This window comes from Nicotiana tabacum, chromosome 11, assembly GCF_000715075.1.
Source record: "Nicotiana tabacum cultivar K326 chromosome 11, ASM71507v2, whole genome shotgun sequence".
Classification (NCBI taxonomy): domain Eukaryota; kingdom Viridiplantae; phylum Streptophyta; class Magnoliopsida; order Solanales; family Solanaceae; genus Nicotiana; species Nicotiana tabacum.
This window is the reverse complement of record NC_134090.1, coordinates 96,067,385-96,082,157: the sequence shown is the minus strand read 5'-3', so window position 1 is coordinate 96,082,157 and position 14,773 is coordinate 96,067,385. Positions and strand designations below refer to the sequence as shown.

The window sequence follows — 14,773 nt, the reverse complement described above, 5'->3', positions numbered from 1 at the left end:
TCTAGGGTCTGTCTTCAAATATCTAGTATATCGTTAACTTCGCCGCGTGTCTAGTCAATCAATACTATATTATCTGCAAATAACATACACCATGGTACCCCCTTTAATATGCCGTATCAATTCATATATCACCAAGGCAAATAAAAATGGGCTACGAATTAATCCCTAATGCAATCTCATCTCGACTAGTAAGTGTTCCAAGTCTCTTTCTACTATCCTCTCTCGGGTCTTGATTCCATCGTATATGTCCTTAATCGCTTTAATGTATACCACACATAAACTCCAAACATCTCCATAAAACCTCCGTTAAAAAATTATTATTTAATATTCTGATTCATAATAGCTTAAATATGAAATATATATTCAAATTTAAATATCTTAATCTTTACAAAATTAAACGGGGCCAAGTCACATTGTGTATGGAAGTATTATATCCATAATATAAAAGTATTATATAATACCACAAAATAGTACATTTTAAAATGTTACTAAGAAAAAACAATTAACAGAGTGTTTAGTGTTGAAATTGGAACCTTAATCTGCTAGATTGTTCGTTTTAATTTTTCGAAACCTTAATCTGCAAGATTGTTCGTTTTAATTTTTCGATCACTGCTATTTGGGGGACTAGTGTTTATAGTAGCCCGTAACGTCTTTTCATTAATTTCAGATATTTTATTTTACCTTTCATAGATGCACAGACAGGGACATACTCTAGTTAGAATTCAACAATTCATTTCTCGGCACCCAGAATTCCACCTTCCCCATCGTTGAACATTATTTTAGACGCCCCGCTCCTTTAACTGTGAGTAATACAGAAGCCCAGTGCTTCACCAACGCATTTTCGATTTGAAGAACCCTCTACCCCTCTGTATTCTCTCTCTCTGGATCTCCTTCTCCCTTGTACGTTTCGTCTCGGAGGGTTCCCGGGTTTCTTTATTTAAGATCTCCTCTCCCTTGTACCAAATCGGCCCATTCCTTAGTCTCGCAGATCTCCATCATGGCGGCTGCTAATGCTCCGATCACTATGAAAGAGGCCCTTACAGTAATCAATTCTAATTTCTCTTCCTCGCATTTTTCAATAATTTTATCTACTCTTTTAGTCTCTGGTATTTAGTTAATTGTCAGATCTGCGACCTAAATTATGACATTATGTTGAATTTGCTAAATGTAAAATTTTTGATTGAAATTTGGTTATTATATGACTTGGTGTTGCAGTTGTCAAGTGTAGGGGTGAACCCGCAGTTCATCACATTCACAAATGTTACCATGGAATCAGACAAGTATATATGTGTTCGAGAGACGGCACCACAAAATAGTGTGGTGATTGTTGATATGAATATGCCAATGCAGCCTTTGCGCCGCCCTATTACTGCTGACTCTGCTCTTATGAATCCCAATTCCAGAATTTTGGCTCTAAAAGGTATAATTGTATCTTTGCTGAGGAAACTTTTAGATTACTTACTGAATGTTCGTTCTATCATTGGCTAGAGTAATTGATTTACTTGCAGTTGGGATACTTGAATTGCTGATGCTATACGAATTAACTGACGGCAGTTTGTTTGGTTATTCATAGTTAAAAATGGATAAGTCGAACTTTTATTCACTTTTAATTATCAATGTGAAAGAAATTTGAAGCTTCAGTAATAAAGTCAAACAGTATAATTTAACGTGTATATATGAAGTTTTATCTGCAAAATGTCTTTGATTCTTAATATCAGTATTATCAAAGGCGAAAAGTGCAAAAAAGCTCTAAGGACGGTTCAGGCACTAAGCGCAAATAAAGCGTGAGCTTTAATGAAGAACGGGAGAAAAACTACAAATATGTATGTGTAGTCCAAGACTAATATCTATAAGCATGAATACCAAATATATGGACAATGAAATTGATTTTTTTTTACGATAAAGTGGAATATCAATTGTTTAGCGTCGCCTCTTCAGTATTACGCTCATTGGCAAGGAAAAGTATGCCTTAGAGCCTTGATGACAACACTGAAGCGCCCGCTAAGCGAAGTGAAACGCTCAACATGTTTTGAGCTTCGCTTCAGGTCTTAAGCGTGCTTTGATAACACGGCTTAACATCTAGAGGAAACAGTGCGATTGTGGAATATGTTTAGGTCTCTGATGACTACTGCATTCAGAGGCAGATATAGAGTTGACGGTATGGATTCAGCTGAACCCAGTAGCTTTGGCCCGAATCCTTAATATGTACACATTATTAATTTAGAACCCATTAACTCAAAAGGGCAAGAATCCAATACTCATAAATTTCAAATCGTGTATCTGCCTCTGGCTGCATTTAAGTCGAGACAAAGTCAATATGATAGTGGCTATTGCAGTTGTTAGCTTAAGTAGAACATCGAGATCTTTGAATTGAATGTTCATAAAACCTTCATCCAAGATATATATATATATATATCCTGTCTAATCGTGCTCTGGGTACGTTGACTTCTAAATGAGGACCAATCCGCTGTAGTTTGGACAAATCACTTTTACCACGTTACTTTGTTTACCTCCATTGCTTAAAGGGTTAGTGGATTTTTGTTGTTGTTTTCTTCAAAGAATTTTTTAATTCAATTGCGAATCATTGAATTACTGGGGATCTTGTTTTCCTTCATCCATATACGTCTTATAAGTGACAAAGAGGAAATTATAAACTGATGGGACAGCTCTTCCACTTTGGATTTCGTTAAAATACGTTTCCTGATGAAGCAATTCTGTCTTCTTTCTCCTCTTGAAGCTCAAGTACCAGGAACTACTCAAGATCACTTACAAATTTTTAATATTGACGCAAAGCAGAAAATGAAGTCACATCAGATGCCCGAGCAGGTAATAAATATCCCCATGAATTCTTTTTTATTATTTAATATTAGTTTGTTGCGTTCTTTGGGGATTTTGATAGTGTTGATATAACTCTCATTGCGTGTTATGTTTAGGTTGTTTTCTGGAAGTGGATTACTCCGAAGATTTTAGGAATTGTCACACAAACCTCAGTCTATCATTGGCCAATTGAAGGTGAGACAGTTCCCTTTTCTACTGATAATGTTTACCAATTTTTGTTCCACTTGTTTGAGTGGATAAAGGTCTAATTTTGTGTTCATTACTTTTTCTGGCCATTCTTTTTGGAATGATGGTTGGTGTTCTGTCTTTAAGATGTCCGTATTGTCTTTATCAGGTGATACTGAGCCTGTAAAGATGTTTGATAGAACAGCCAACCTAGCCAATAACCAAATAATCAATTATCGTTGTGATCCTTCAGAGAAATGGTTGGTTTTGATTGGTATTGCCCCAGGTTCACCGGAGGTGTGTAATGTTGTTAACCTGCACTGATAATGATAGTTTTGATGTTTTATTTTGATAGCAGACTTTGTTTTTATCATCTAACTCCTTCCCAAAGTATAATCAGCGAGGGAAAAGCCAGGAAAGGTCATATGAGGCTTTAATGTTGTGTTACTTTTTCTCAATCATTTCATTATGTAATGTTTCTGCGTTGCTCCATCTACCCTAATTCTTTTTTTTTTTGTAACTTGCTGATTGTATGTCATTCTCAATCTCTATTACGGTATTGTACGAAAAGGAAACTTGCATGTTAGTGCCTTGGCCATAGTACTGGTATCAGTACTTTTGTTGCCTGAATGTTGGATGCTTTCAGCTGCAGCAACCTGGCCAAAGGTGGCCCATCTGTTATATGCACTAGACGATGTTGATGAATGGCTGCAAATTATGATATTAACAAGGTTTATTCCACACCAATTTAAAGCTCAAACAACTGGCTTTTTAAACTTTCATTGAAATGTGTTCTAGGTGTAGACATTACTGTTTGATGATTTCTCCAATTCAGTATACAAAGGAGATGCTCTTTTGTCATTTGACTTTACCATTTTCCTCCATATCATTAGAGGCCCCAACTGGTCAAAGGAAATATGCAACTATTTTCAGTTGATCAGCAACGGAGTCAATCCCTCGAGGCGCACGCTGCATCATTTGCATCATTCAGAGTGAGAAAAGCTCCTCCATACAATTTGCTAATTGTTTTCCTGGCATTGCTTCCTTGTTTCCTGTTGTGACCGCTGTGTGCTTTAATCAGGTACCTGGAAGTGATAGGGATTCCATACTCATTTCTTTTGCCACGAGAAGCTTGAATGCTGGACAGGTTGTATCAAAGTTGCATGTCATTGAGCTGGGAGCCCAGCCAGGTTAATATGCCGTGTCCTATTTTCCTTTCGCCACTTTCTTAACCTTGAAAGTTATTACTAACATTGTGGTGAGAATTGCCTGATATAACTTCGTCCTTTTTTCTAATGTGATAAATGTTTGCAGGGAAACCCTCATTTACAAAAAAACAGGCCGATCTTTTCTTCCCTCCAGATTTTGCTGATGATTTCCCAGTTGCCATGCAGGTCTCAGTTGCCTTCCCTTTCTGGGGTCTGTCGCTTTGTCTTGTGTTTTTGTATTTTAAATTCAGTTTTTTTGTGACACAGTTATCCGTTTCTTTCGCAGATATCTCATAAGTATAGTTTAATTTTTGTCATCACAAAGCTTGGGCTTCTTTTTGTCTATGACCTGGAAACAGCTACTGCAGTTTACAGAAATAGGATTAGCCCAGACCCTATTTTCCTGACAGCTGAAGCTTCGTCAGTTGGTGGGTTTTATGCCGTCAACAGGCGAGGCCAAGTGTTGCTAGCCACAGTAAATGAAACTACTATTATACCTTTTATCAGTGGCCAAGTACGTTTATTTTCTTTGCATTCTGCGACCACATATTTTGTTACAATTATGTTTCTGGAAGTGTAAATTGAGGATGAATCCTGTAATCTGTCAAATTCTTACACATGCTGCAGTTGAACAATCTGGAGCTTGCTGTCAATCTTGCTAAAAGAGGAAACCTTCCAGGTGCTGAGAATTTGGTAAGTGGATATATTATTCTCGATATATCATTGTTCTGAAATGGTTTTGCGATGGGAGGGCATTCTGCCCTTTTCTTTAGGTGTACGGGATCTCTTGCCTGTGGAACTCTCTAACACTGTTAACTAGTTCATTCTACAGCTTGGTTTTTGTTCTTGAAAGTCTTCCTTCTCTAAATTGAGAAGTACTAAAATAGATTGTTGTTGCGATCATCTGCTAGGAGTAGATTTGACGAGGCTAATCCCTTTTTGTTATCAGCAGTCAGCAGTTGACAATCTTGTCATAAGATGTTGACTCTGATGGAATCAACATGGGGGAATATTGTTGCTGTCTGTTTCTTATAATGGTCTTACATCTATTAATTTCTGTCTCAGGTCGTCCAGCGCTTTCAAGAGTTGTTTGCTCAAACCAAGTACAAAGAGGCTGCTGAGCTTGCTGCTGAATCACCTCAGGGCATACTCAGGACGCCTGATACTGTTGCCAAATTTCAGGTAATGATGTTCCCTCTCAATTTTTATTGCTCATCAAGGTCTAGTTTCAAGAATAAACTGATTGTTCCTCAACTTATCGTGCAAATTATGCACATTGTATTTATGTGTCTTTTCGTCTTGTTGCAGAGTGTTCCTGTTCAACCAGGGCAAACACCTCCTCTTTTGCAGTACTTTGGGACACTTTTGACAAAAGGGAAGCTCAATGCTTTTGAGTCATTAGAATTGTCACGCCTTGTTGTCAACCAAAATAAGAAGAACCTTTTGGAGAACTGGTTAGCTGAGGATAAGTTGGAGTGCAGTGAGGATCTTGGTGACCTTGTGAAGGTTAAACTTTGAATTCAACAAGAATTTAACATAACTAGTGTTTTTCTGTTCACCACTTCAATCGATTCCCTCTTTTACACAGCCTAAAGTGCTGACAGCAGCTGCAAATTTTTTTATGTAGACTGTTGATAATGACCTTGCCTTGAAGATATACATCAAAGCAAGAGCAACTCCAAAAGTTGTCGCTGCTTTTGCGGAGCGCAGGGAGTTTGACAAGATTCTGATATATTCCAAACAGGTTAGCGAAGCATTTTTGCTGACATCATCACGTAAAATTTTATTTGGCCTGAGCTGCCATGTATGTTTTACACAGTCCAAGCGTTTCTATGAAATGTATTTGAGGTTGGTAATTAGAAAAGTTGTTTGTTGATATAGGTTGGATATACACCTGATTATCTGTTCCTCCTGCAAACAATTCTTCGATCTGATCCTCAGGTATGTAGAGAGTGGTTTATCAAAATTCATAAATTGTCAATTTCCCATCTTTCTCTGCAAGCTTCATGCGATTACATAGTTTTCCCATCATTTGGAAGTCAATAGTTTTGAATCATAGACAGTTTTGGATTTCACCTGCCCATAATTTATGGAGAAAACAATTGCTTTGATTGTTTTCATCCTTAGACATCTCTTTGATATTCTGCTCTCATGTTGGTAAAAATGCTTCTTTCTTGAAGCAAAAATCAACACAACTTCTCCAGATGCTGCTTTGTTGGTGGATTAATTTGAATAATTGTGGTTGTATATGCAGGGAGCTGTTAACTTTGCACTCATGATGTCCCAAATGGAGGGAGGTTGTCCAGTTGATTATAATACAATCACTGACCTTTTTCTCCAGGTTAATTGGCTTCTTAATGATGTCAAAATGCTTGTTTTCTGTTATGCTGACATAGTTCATTCCAATCTTCTACCTGTTAAACTAGGTGTTTTAGAAGTTTTTAACTATTTTCTACTGGGTGCAACATATAGCTGATGAGGATTCTCTTTTTTTTTTCTTGTCATCAGAGGAACTTGATCCGCGAGGCAACAGCATTTTTGTTGGATGTTCTGAAACCTAACCTTCCAGAACATGGTTTTTTGCAGACTAAGGTTTCTTTTCTCTTCTGTAGGACATCTTGCTGTTTTTGCATTTTGTTAGATTTTAATGTCTCCACTGCACAGGTATTGGAAATCAATCTTGTGACTTTCCCCAATGTAGCAGATGCTATATTAGCAAATGGAATGTTCAGTCACTATGATCGACCTCGAATTGCTCAACTTTGTGAAAAAGCTGGTCTTTACGTGCGGGCTCTGCAGGTTGAATGGTTTTCAGCAATTGCCTTTACTTTCATCTGACTGCAAGTTGGTTAATTGGTGTATTATTTCTGCAGCACTATTCTGAGCTCCCTGATATCAAGCGTGTCATTGTGAACACACATGCGATTGAGCCTCAGGTTGTTATGCTCTATAGATTGCATTGACTTATTCGTTGGAGAGAGTGGACTTTTACTTAACTATATTGTTTGTCTCAGGCTCTGGTTGAGTTCTTTGGGACTCTTTCGCGTGAATGGGCTCTTGAGTGCATGAAAGACCTCCTAGTGATCAATATCAAAGGCAACCTTCAAATAATTGTTCAGGTGCTCATTTTGGTTTGTTATATGTTTTTGCACCGAAGTTTGTGTGCTGGAATTAAATTAGAGATTCCTGAATCATGCGATCAGAGCTTTTTTTACATTATATGAAATTGTTATTTTCTGGGCCGTGTAACATACCTGTAGACATCGAAATTTTAACGGATCAAGCAAAATCCTAAATTCAAGATACTACGAGAAGACTCTTGCAATTCTCGGGGTCTATTAGGGTTGCTTGGAGGCTACCCTCAAAAACTCTAACTTGGAGGCTACTCTACCCTAACCCTAGGTTGTTCCTATAAAAAGGGTTACGTATTCCCTTTGAAAGCATCTCACAAATTGAGGTCATCTTGGGATATTCACAAAGGGGTCAAGGCATAAAATATTGTCATGATCTATAGATGTTCTTGATAATCAAATACTTCAAGAAGAACATCCACACAATGATCGACTTTCATGGAGATCAAATAATTCACAGAGGCCCGCATTATCCTACATTCGAGAATATGCTGATCCAGCCCTCGAATCACGAAGAACAATCCGGGGGAAAAATCAAGGGATAAACAGAGTTGTAACTCGCAATATTTATTAATAAAATACTTTTTTTTCTTTATAGTTGTTTGTGATTGCAGTTTTATTTTTTTGCCCAAATTTGTTACAAACAAATTGGCATGTCCAGTGGGACGATTTCTGACCTTCATCTCTTCCTCCTGCAAATAAAAAATTACTAGTTTCAAAATAATTTATTGCATGGTCTGGTACCTAAGTTTCGTCTTCAAGTTTCGCCAAGCCTACACCCGCCGACAAACCTTGAAGTAAGGCATTTGTAGACATCGAAATTTTAACTGATCAAGCAAAATCCTAAATTCAAGATACTACGAGAAGATTCTTGCAATTCTAGGAGTCTATTAGGGTTGTTTGGAAGCTACTCTCAAAAACTCTAACTTGGAGGCTACTCTACTCTAACCCTAGGTTGATCCTATAAAAAGGATTACATATTGAAAGCATCTTGCAAATTGAGGTCATCTCAGAAAATCCTATAAATTCTCGGGATATTCACAAAGGGGTCAAGGCATAACATAATGTCGTGATCTACAGATGTTCTTCTTGATAATCAAATACTTCAAGAAGAACATCCGCACAATGATCGACTTTCATGGAGATCAAATAATTCAAAGGTCCGCATTATCCTATGTTCGAGAATATGCTGATCCAACCCTCGAATCACGAAGAACAATCCGGAGGAAGAATCATGGGATAAATAGAGTTGTAACTCGCAATATTTATCAATAAAGTCCTTTTTTTTCTTTATAGTTGTTTGTGATTGCAGTTTTATTTTTCTGCCTAAATTTGTTACAAACAATACCCATAGCAACATATCTGATTATGCTTTGTGGTATTGCAGGTTGCAAAAGAGTATTGGGAGCAATTGCGTGTTGATGCCTGCATAAAGCTTTTTGAGCAATTCAAGTCTTATGATGGGTTGTACTTCTTCTTGGGATCATATTTGAGTTCCAGGTACGTATTCATGGAGAGGACATCTTGACATTTTGCTAACTTTTATCAATCACTTGTTTTGATATTTTGGCTGGCTTGGTCAACCACTCATTTTTTATTTCCTGCAGTGAGGATCCTGATATTCACTTCAAATATATTGAGGCAGCTGCCAGGACTGGACAAATCAAGGAGGTTGAGCGCGTCACAAGAGAATCAAACTTCTATGACCCTGAAAAGACGAAGAACTTCTTGATGGAAGCCAAACTTCCCGATGCTCGGCCTCTTATTAATGTTTGTGACCGCTTTGGTTTTGTTCCTGATCTCACACACTACCTCTATACCAACAATATGCTACGGTACATTGAAGGTTATGTCCAAAAGGTCAGTATGATTTCTGTGTACGACTTGATTTATTGAAGTTTTTGCAAATATGACTTACGAACTTTAATCTGCCGTTGTATAGGTCAACCCAGGAAATGCTCCTTTAGTTGTGGGACAGTTATTGGATGATGAGTGTCCTGAAGATTTTATTAAAGGCTTGATCCTTTCCGTTCGTTCTCTGCTTCCTGTTGAGCCCCTTGTGGATGAATGTGAAAAGAGGTTCTTTTTTTCAAAATTTTATTTTTATTTTTTATATCTGGTACAATTATTTTAAAGTTGGTCCCAGTAAATTATAGCATGTTAAGCTTTTGCTCTTGGTTGTCAGGAACCGCCTCCGACTGCTTACTCAGTTTTTGGAGCATCTTGTGAGTGAAGGAAGCCAAGATGTGCATGTACACAATGCTCTGGGTAAGATCATCATAGATAGCAACAATAACCCGGAGCACTTCCTGACGACCAATCCATATTATGATTCACGTGTTGTGGGTAAATATTGTGAGAAGCGCGATCCTACCCTTGCTGTTGTTGCATATCGGAGAGGGAACTGTGATGATGAACTTATCAATGTAACAAACAAGAACTCTTTGTTCAAACTGCAAGCCAGGTTTGTTATTCGTGTAGTTAGTTGTTCTATAACTGCTGATTTGTCAGATGTCTAGAGAACAAACCAAATTGTCCTAATCTTTTTAGGTATGTCGTTGAGAGAATGGATGCTGACCTTTGGGAGAAGGTTCTTAACCCTGAAAACGAGTTCAGAAGGCAGCTTATTGATCAGGTTGTCTCCACTGCTCTGTCTGAGAGCAAAAGCCCAGAACAAGTTTCTGCTGCTGTTAAAGCTTTCATGACTGCCGATCTTCCGCATGAACTGATTGAGCTTCTTGAAAAGATTGTGCTCCAGAACTCTGCATTCAGTGGGAACTTTAATCTGCAAAACTTGCTTATCTTGACAGCCATTAAAGCTGACCCTTCAAGAGTTATGGACTATATCAACAGGCTTGATAATTTTGATGGACCTGCAGTAGGGGAGGTAGCTGTAGAAGCCCAACTTTATGAAGAAGCATTTGCAATCTTCAAGAAGTTCAATTTGAATGTCCAGGCTGCCAATGTTCTGCTAGATAATATCCGCGATATAAATCGGGCTGTGGAGTTTGCCTTCCGAGTTGAAGAAGATGCTGTTTGGAGCCAAGTGGCTAAAGCTCAACTGAGAGAAGGATTAATCAGTGATGCTATTGAGTCGTTTATTCGTGCAGATGATACCACCCAATTTTTGGATGTCATTCGTGCTGCAGAGGATGCAGATGTTTACCATGATTTGGTGAAGTATCTGCTGATGGTAAGGCAGAAGTCAAAAGAGCCCAAGGTTGACAGTGAGCTAATCTATGCATATGCTAAAATAGATCGATTGAGCGACATTGAAGAGTTCATTCTCATGCCAAATGTTGCTAATCTACCGAATGTTGGTGACCGGTTGTATGATGAAGCCTTATACGAGGCTGCAAAGATCATATTTGCTTTTATTTCTAACTGGGCCAAGTTGGCTAGTACACTTGTGAAGCTATATCAGTTCCAAGGTGCTGTTGATGCAGCACGTAAAGCAAATAGTGCAAAAACGTGGAAAGAAGTCTGCTTTGCTTGTGTTGACGCTGAAGAGTTCCGCTTAGCTCAGATTTGTGGGCTTAACATTATCGTACAGGTAACTTAGCATTGTGTTTCATAAGTTACCAGGGATCCTTTCTGTGTCAACATTCTTATTTAAATTGCATTGAGATTACCTGGAATACTGTTGAAAGATTGTATCTGCTTTTGCTTTGGCAGGTGGATGATCTGGAGGAAGTGAGTGAATATTACCAAAACAGAGGATGTTTCAATGAATTGATCTCCCTTATGGAGAGTGGGCTGGGTTTGGAGCGTGCCCATATGGGTATTTTCACAGAACTTGGCGTCCTTTATGCCAGATACCGTTACGAGAAGCTCATGGAACACATTAAGTTATTTTCCACCCGTCTCAACATTCCCAAGCTTATCCGTGCCTGTGATGAGCAGCAACACTGGAAAGAACTTACATATTTGTATATCCAATATGATGAATTTGACAATGCTGCCACTACTGTCATGAATCATTCTCCGGATGCTTGGGATCATATGCAGTTCAAAGATATTGTTGTCAAAGTTGCTAATGTGGAGCTTTATTACAAGGCCGTCCATTTCTATTTGCAAGAGCATCCTGATCTTATCAATGATCTTTTAAATGTTCTTGCACTTAGAGTGGACCACACCCGTGTAGTCGACATAATGAGAAAGGTCTTACTTCTCCTAGAACCCTTATTTACTTACAAGGATTGTTGGATTAGATTGTTTGATGTTAACCCCTCCTTTTCTCCTTTTATCTTTTTCTGTTGTGATGGATAACAGGCTGGTCATCTTCGCCTAGTGAAGCCTTACATGATTGCTGTTCAAAGTAACAATGTTTCTTCTGTAAACGAGGCCCTTAATGAGATTTATGTTGAAGAAGAAGACTATGATAGATTACGTGAATCAGTTGATTTGCATGATAACTTTGACCAGATTGGCCTTGCTCAGAAGGTAAAGGATAGAGAAACTATCTCAACTTGGTGAAACTAACATTCTCAACTTGGCCTTTCTCTTTGGCCTTGCATGATATCAGTTGATTTGCTCTGATAATAATTCCACTTCTCTTTGGCTGAGTGAGCAGATAGAGAAACATGAGCTTCTTGAGATGAGGCGGGTTGCTGCTTATATCTATAAAAGGGCTGGTCGATGGAAGCAATCCAGTGCTTTGTCGAAGAAAGATAATCTTTACAAAGATGCAATGGAGACTGCCTCACAATCCGGGGATCGTGAACTTGCTGAAGATTTGCTTGTTTATTTCATTGAACAGGTAACGGTGGTTTAAATAAAACATCCATACCCCCCCCCCCCCCCCGGCAACCACCATCACACACACACACAGAGACAAAAACAAACCAACAGAAAAGGGTAAGTGAGAATACAGAAAATGGAAAAAGTTAATAGTATTGCTGGCGAAGATTACCAGATGCATAATGATTTATTGCTTGGGAAAGACTCAGGAGAATTGGTCATATTTTACTTGGAAGTGATATTTCTGGTCTGGAAAAGTCGATACGTAACTTGGAAAGCATTTATTTTTGCATTGGTTAATGCATGTCTAACTTGTAAGTTGTAATAACTGATATCTGAAAATTGTGAGTTTTGGTTATTTGTTTAACTTTAAATATTATACAAAATTGATGGAAAGTGGGTTCATGCTTCAAATTCTTGTTATATGCTCTTGCAGGGGAAGAAAGAATGCTTTGCATCGTGCCTGTTTGTTTGTTATGATTTGATTCGCCCGGATGTTGCCCTTGAGCTTGCGTGGATGAATAATATGATCGACTTTGCATTCCCGTACCTGTTACAGGTTACGCACTGACTCCCTGACCTAAGCTTGTGTGTATGTGTGTGCTTGCTTATATTCTTTCAAGGAGAAAATTCTTATCCATTCATTGTCCTTCTGGACATTTAGCCCTTTAACTCTGATGGATGTGTATGCTAGTGCATCCTTGCAGGCTATCCTTGCCAGGGCTACAAGGATGTCTGGTCCACTCTAGAAAAAACAATCTGTACTTATCAAAAATAAAAGGGGGTTTTGTGTTTCCCTTGGGTCTGTTTCACATGATATTCTTATGCATCTCTTCTGGAGCTCTATTTCTCATTATTTCCTGTTTATAGTCGTTCACTATGATGGGGGCAAATATCAGAAATATAAAGATGCCTCGCATGTCATATCATTATTATGTCCTATAGCTTATATCATTTGTGGTAATCGTTTTTGCTGTCTGCTTTAGTTTTCTGATTTTCTATTGCTTGTTGATATCTAGTGTAACCTGCAACTAGTTTCTGATTTGGAGCTCTCTTTCTCTGTCTCTTTTGCAGTTTATTCGCGAATACACTGGCAAGGTTGATGAGCTAATAAAAGATAAAATTGAGGCTCAAAATGAAGCAAAAGCCAAAGAGAATGAAGAGAAGGACGTTATGAAGCAGCAGGTATTCATTGTGTAATCTATATAGCAAGCAATTACTAGTTTACTGCTTTATGGTCACATAACCAACATTGCTAAAGCTTTTGATAAGTGCAACATCATGTTGTAAATAAGCCATTGCTAACCTTATTCTCATTTTGGTTGCAGAATATGTATGCACAGCTGCTGCCCCTGGCTTTGCCTGCTCCACCGGGTATGGGAGGTGCAGGTATGGGAGGAGGCTTTGCTCCACCACCACCACCTCCAATGGGTGGAATGGGAATGCCTCCCATGCCTCCATTTGGTATGCCACCCATGGGTCCCTACTAATCTAATGGTGCTTCACATACTGGTGTGAACAAACACTACAAGAGAGAAGTAGACAATTCAGGCCCTTTTTTGTTAGAGTTAGGGCTGTTTCCCTTACTTCTTTCAGTTTGCAGTTGTTGATTGCTGAGGGGCACAAATGGAGGCTACATAAATTGACCATTCTGTTGTGTCATAGGGTGCTAATAACTCCTTGTAATATTCTTTTAGTAGGCATTTTTTGCAGTTAGGCAGAAAATTGGGGATGTTTCATATTATTCAGAACCAAGAAGAAGATGCAATATATTGTATTTTGTACTAGGGCATTCAAAGTTTTGTACTATATATCCAGGTTAGTCATCTTTTGGATAGTCTTGTTTGAACGCTTTATATATAGTCAACTTGATGGGTATACCTTTTAGCTATTAATGTGCCCATTTTTTTATTAGTTGTTAATAGGGGTGGCAAACGGATGGGTCAGGTCGGATATGGGTGAGTCGAAAACGGGTAATACAAAAATGGATAAATTATTCAACCCGATCCATATTTAATACGGATAGAAAATGGGTTAACCGGTGATAATATGGATATCCATATTATCCATGACTTCTTGAATATAATCACTTTTGGGAGAATTTTTAGTTTCCCAAACTTAAGAACCCCCAATTTGAGTTTTTATAAATGTAAAAGTTATACTCATTAGTTATTCATTTTCTAAGTGGATAATATGGTTCTTATTCATATTTGACCTGTTTTTAAAAGTGGATAGTATAGATGGATAAATATTTTTTTAATCTATTTTGTCACTACTAGGTGTTAATGAGCCCATTTTTTATTTTTCTACTATCTTTGAATCTACCTCTTCCCTTGACTCCTTTTTACGCTTGTAAGGATCAATTTTCATTTCACCACCCGAACACAAGGTAGAGAAGTGTTTGGAATGAGGTCTAGCATGCTCAAATACCTGAACTTCAAGGTTTTCGGCATCCTCAACACCAATCATACTATAGTCAACTAAATTTGTATCATCAATGTCCTTGGCTGACTTTACTTCTTCAATATCAGCATCCTCAAATTCTAGTTGGATAGATTGTTGGTGTTCTACTCCGATCTTCTCCATTAGCACCTTAATTTTTTGCATCTAATTCACGCTCTTTTTGGCTACTATCCATAATATTGGCTTGTTGAGCATTAAAAACTTCAACCAGTTGTCTCACTTGAGCCT

At 38.1% G+C, this 14,773-nt stretch overlaps 1 protein-coding gene across 2 annotated transcripts; it reads left to right on the top strand.

The window, feature by feature from the left end:
- Positions 1-659: 659 nt before the first annotated feature.
- Positions 660-13,973, top strand: LOC107801015 (clathrin heavy chain 1). Of its 2 annotated transcripts, XM_075225303.1 has the most exons (30): positions 660-1,042; positions 1,216-1,420; positions 2,738-2,826; positions 2,934-3,012; positions 3,173-3,300; positions 3,897-3,995; positions 4,085-4,193; positions 4,318-4,397; positions 4,498-4,725; positions 4,839-4,904; positions 5,277-5,393; positions 5,520-5,717; positions 5,839-5,955; positions 6,093-6,152; positions 6,466-6,552; positions 6,720-6,803; positions 6,876-7,010; positions 7,085-7,147; positions 7,226-7,330; positions 8,730-8,842; positions 8,950-9,202; positions 9,285-9,421; positions 9,528-9,806; positions 9,893-10,895; positions 11,018-11,503; positions 11,615-11,785; positions 11,916-12,101; positions 12,519-12,641; positions 13,157-13,267; positions 13,411-13,973. In XM_075225303.1, exons 1-30 carry the CDS (start codon positions 998-1,000, stop codon positions 13,570-13,572), a joined length of 5,118 nt encoding a protein of 1,705 aa, XP_075081404.1. In that variant the 5' UTR covers positions 660-997; the 3' UTR covers positions 13,573-13,973. The 2 variants fall into 2 exon arrangements, with proteins under 2 accessions (XP_075081404.1, XP_075081405.1); XM_075225304.1 differs by lacking the exon at positions 3,173-3,300 and having other exon boundaries at positions 695-1,042.
- Positions 13,974-14,773: the final 800 nt, after the last annotated feature.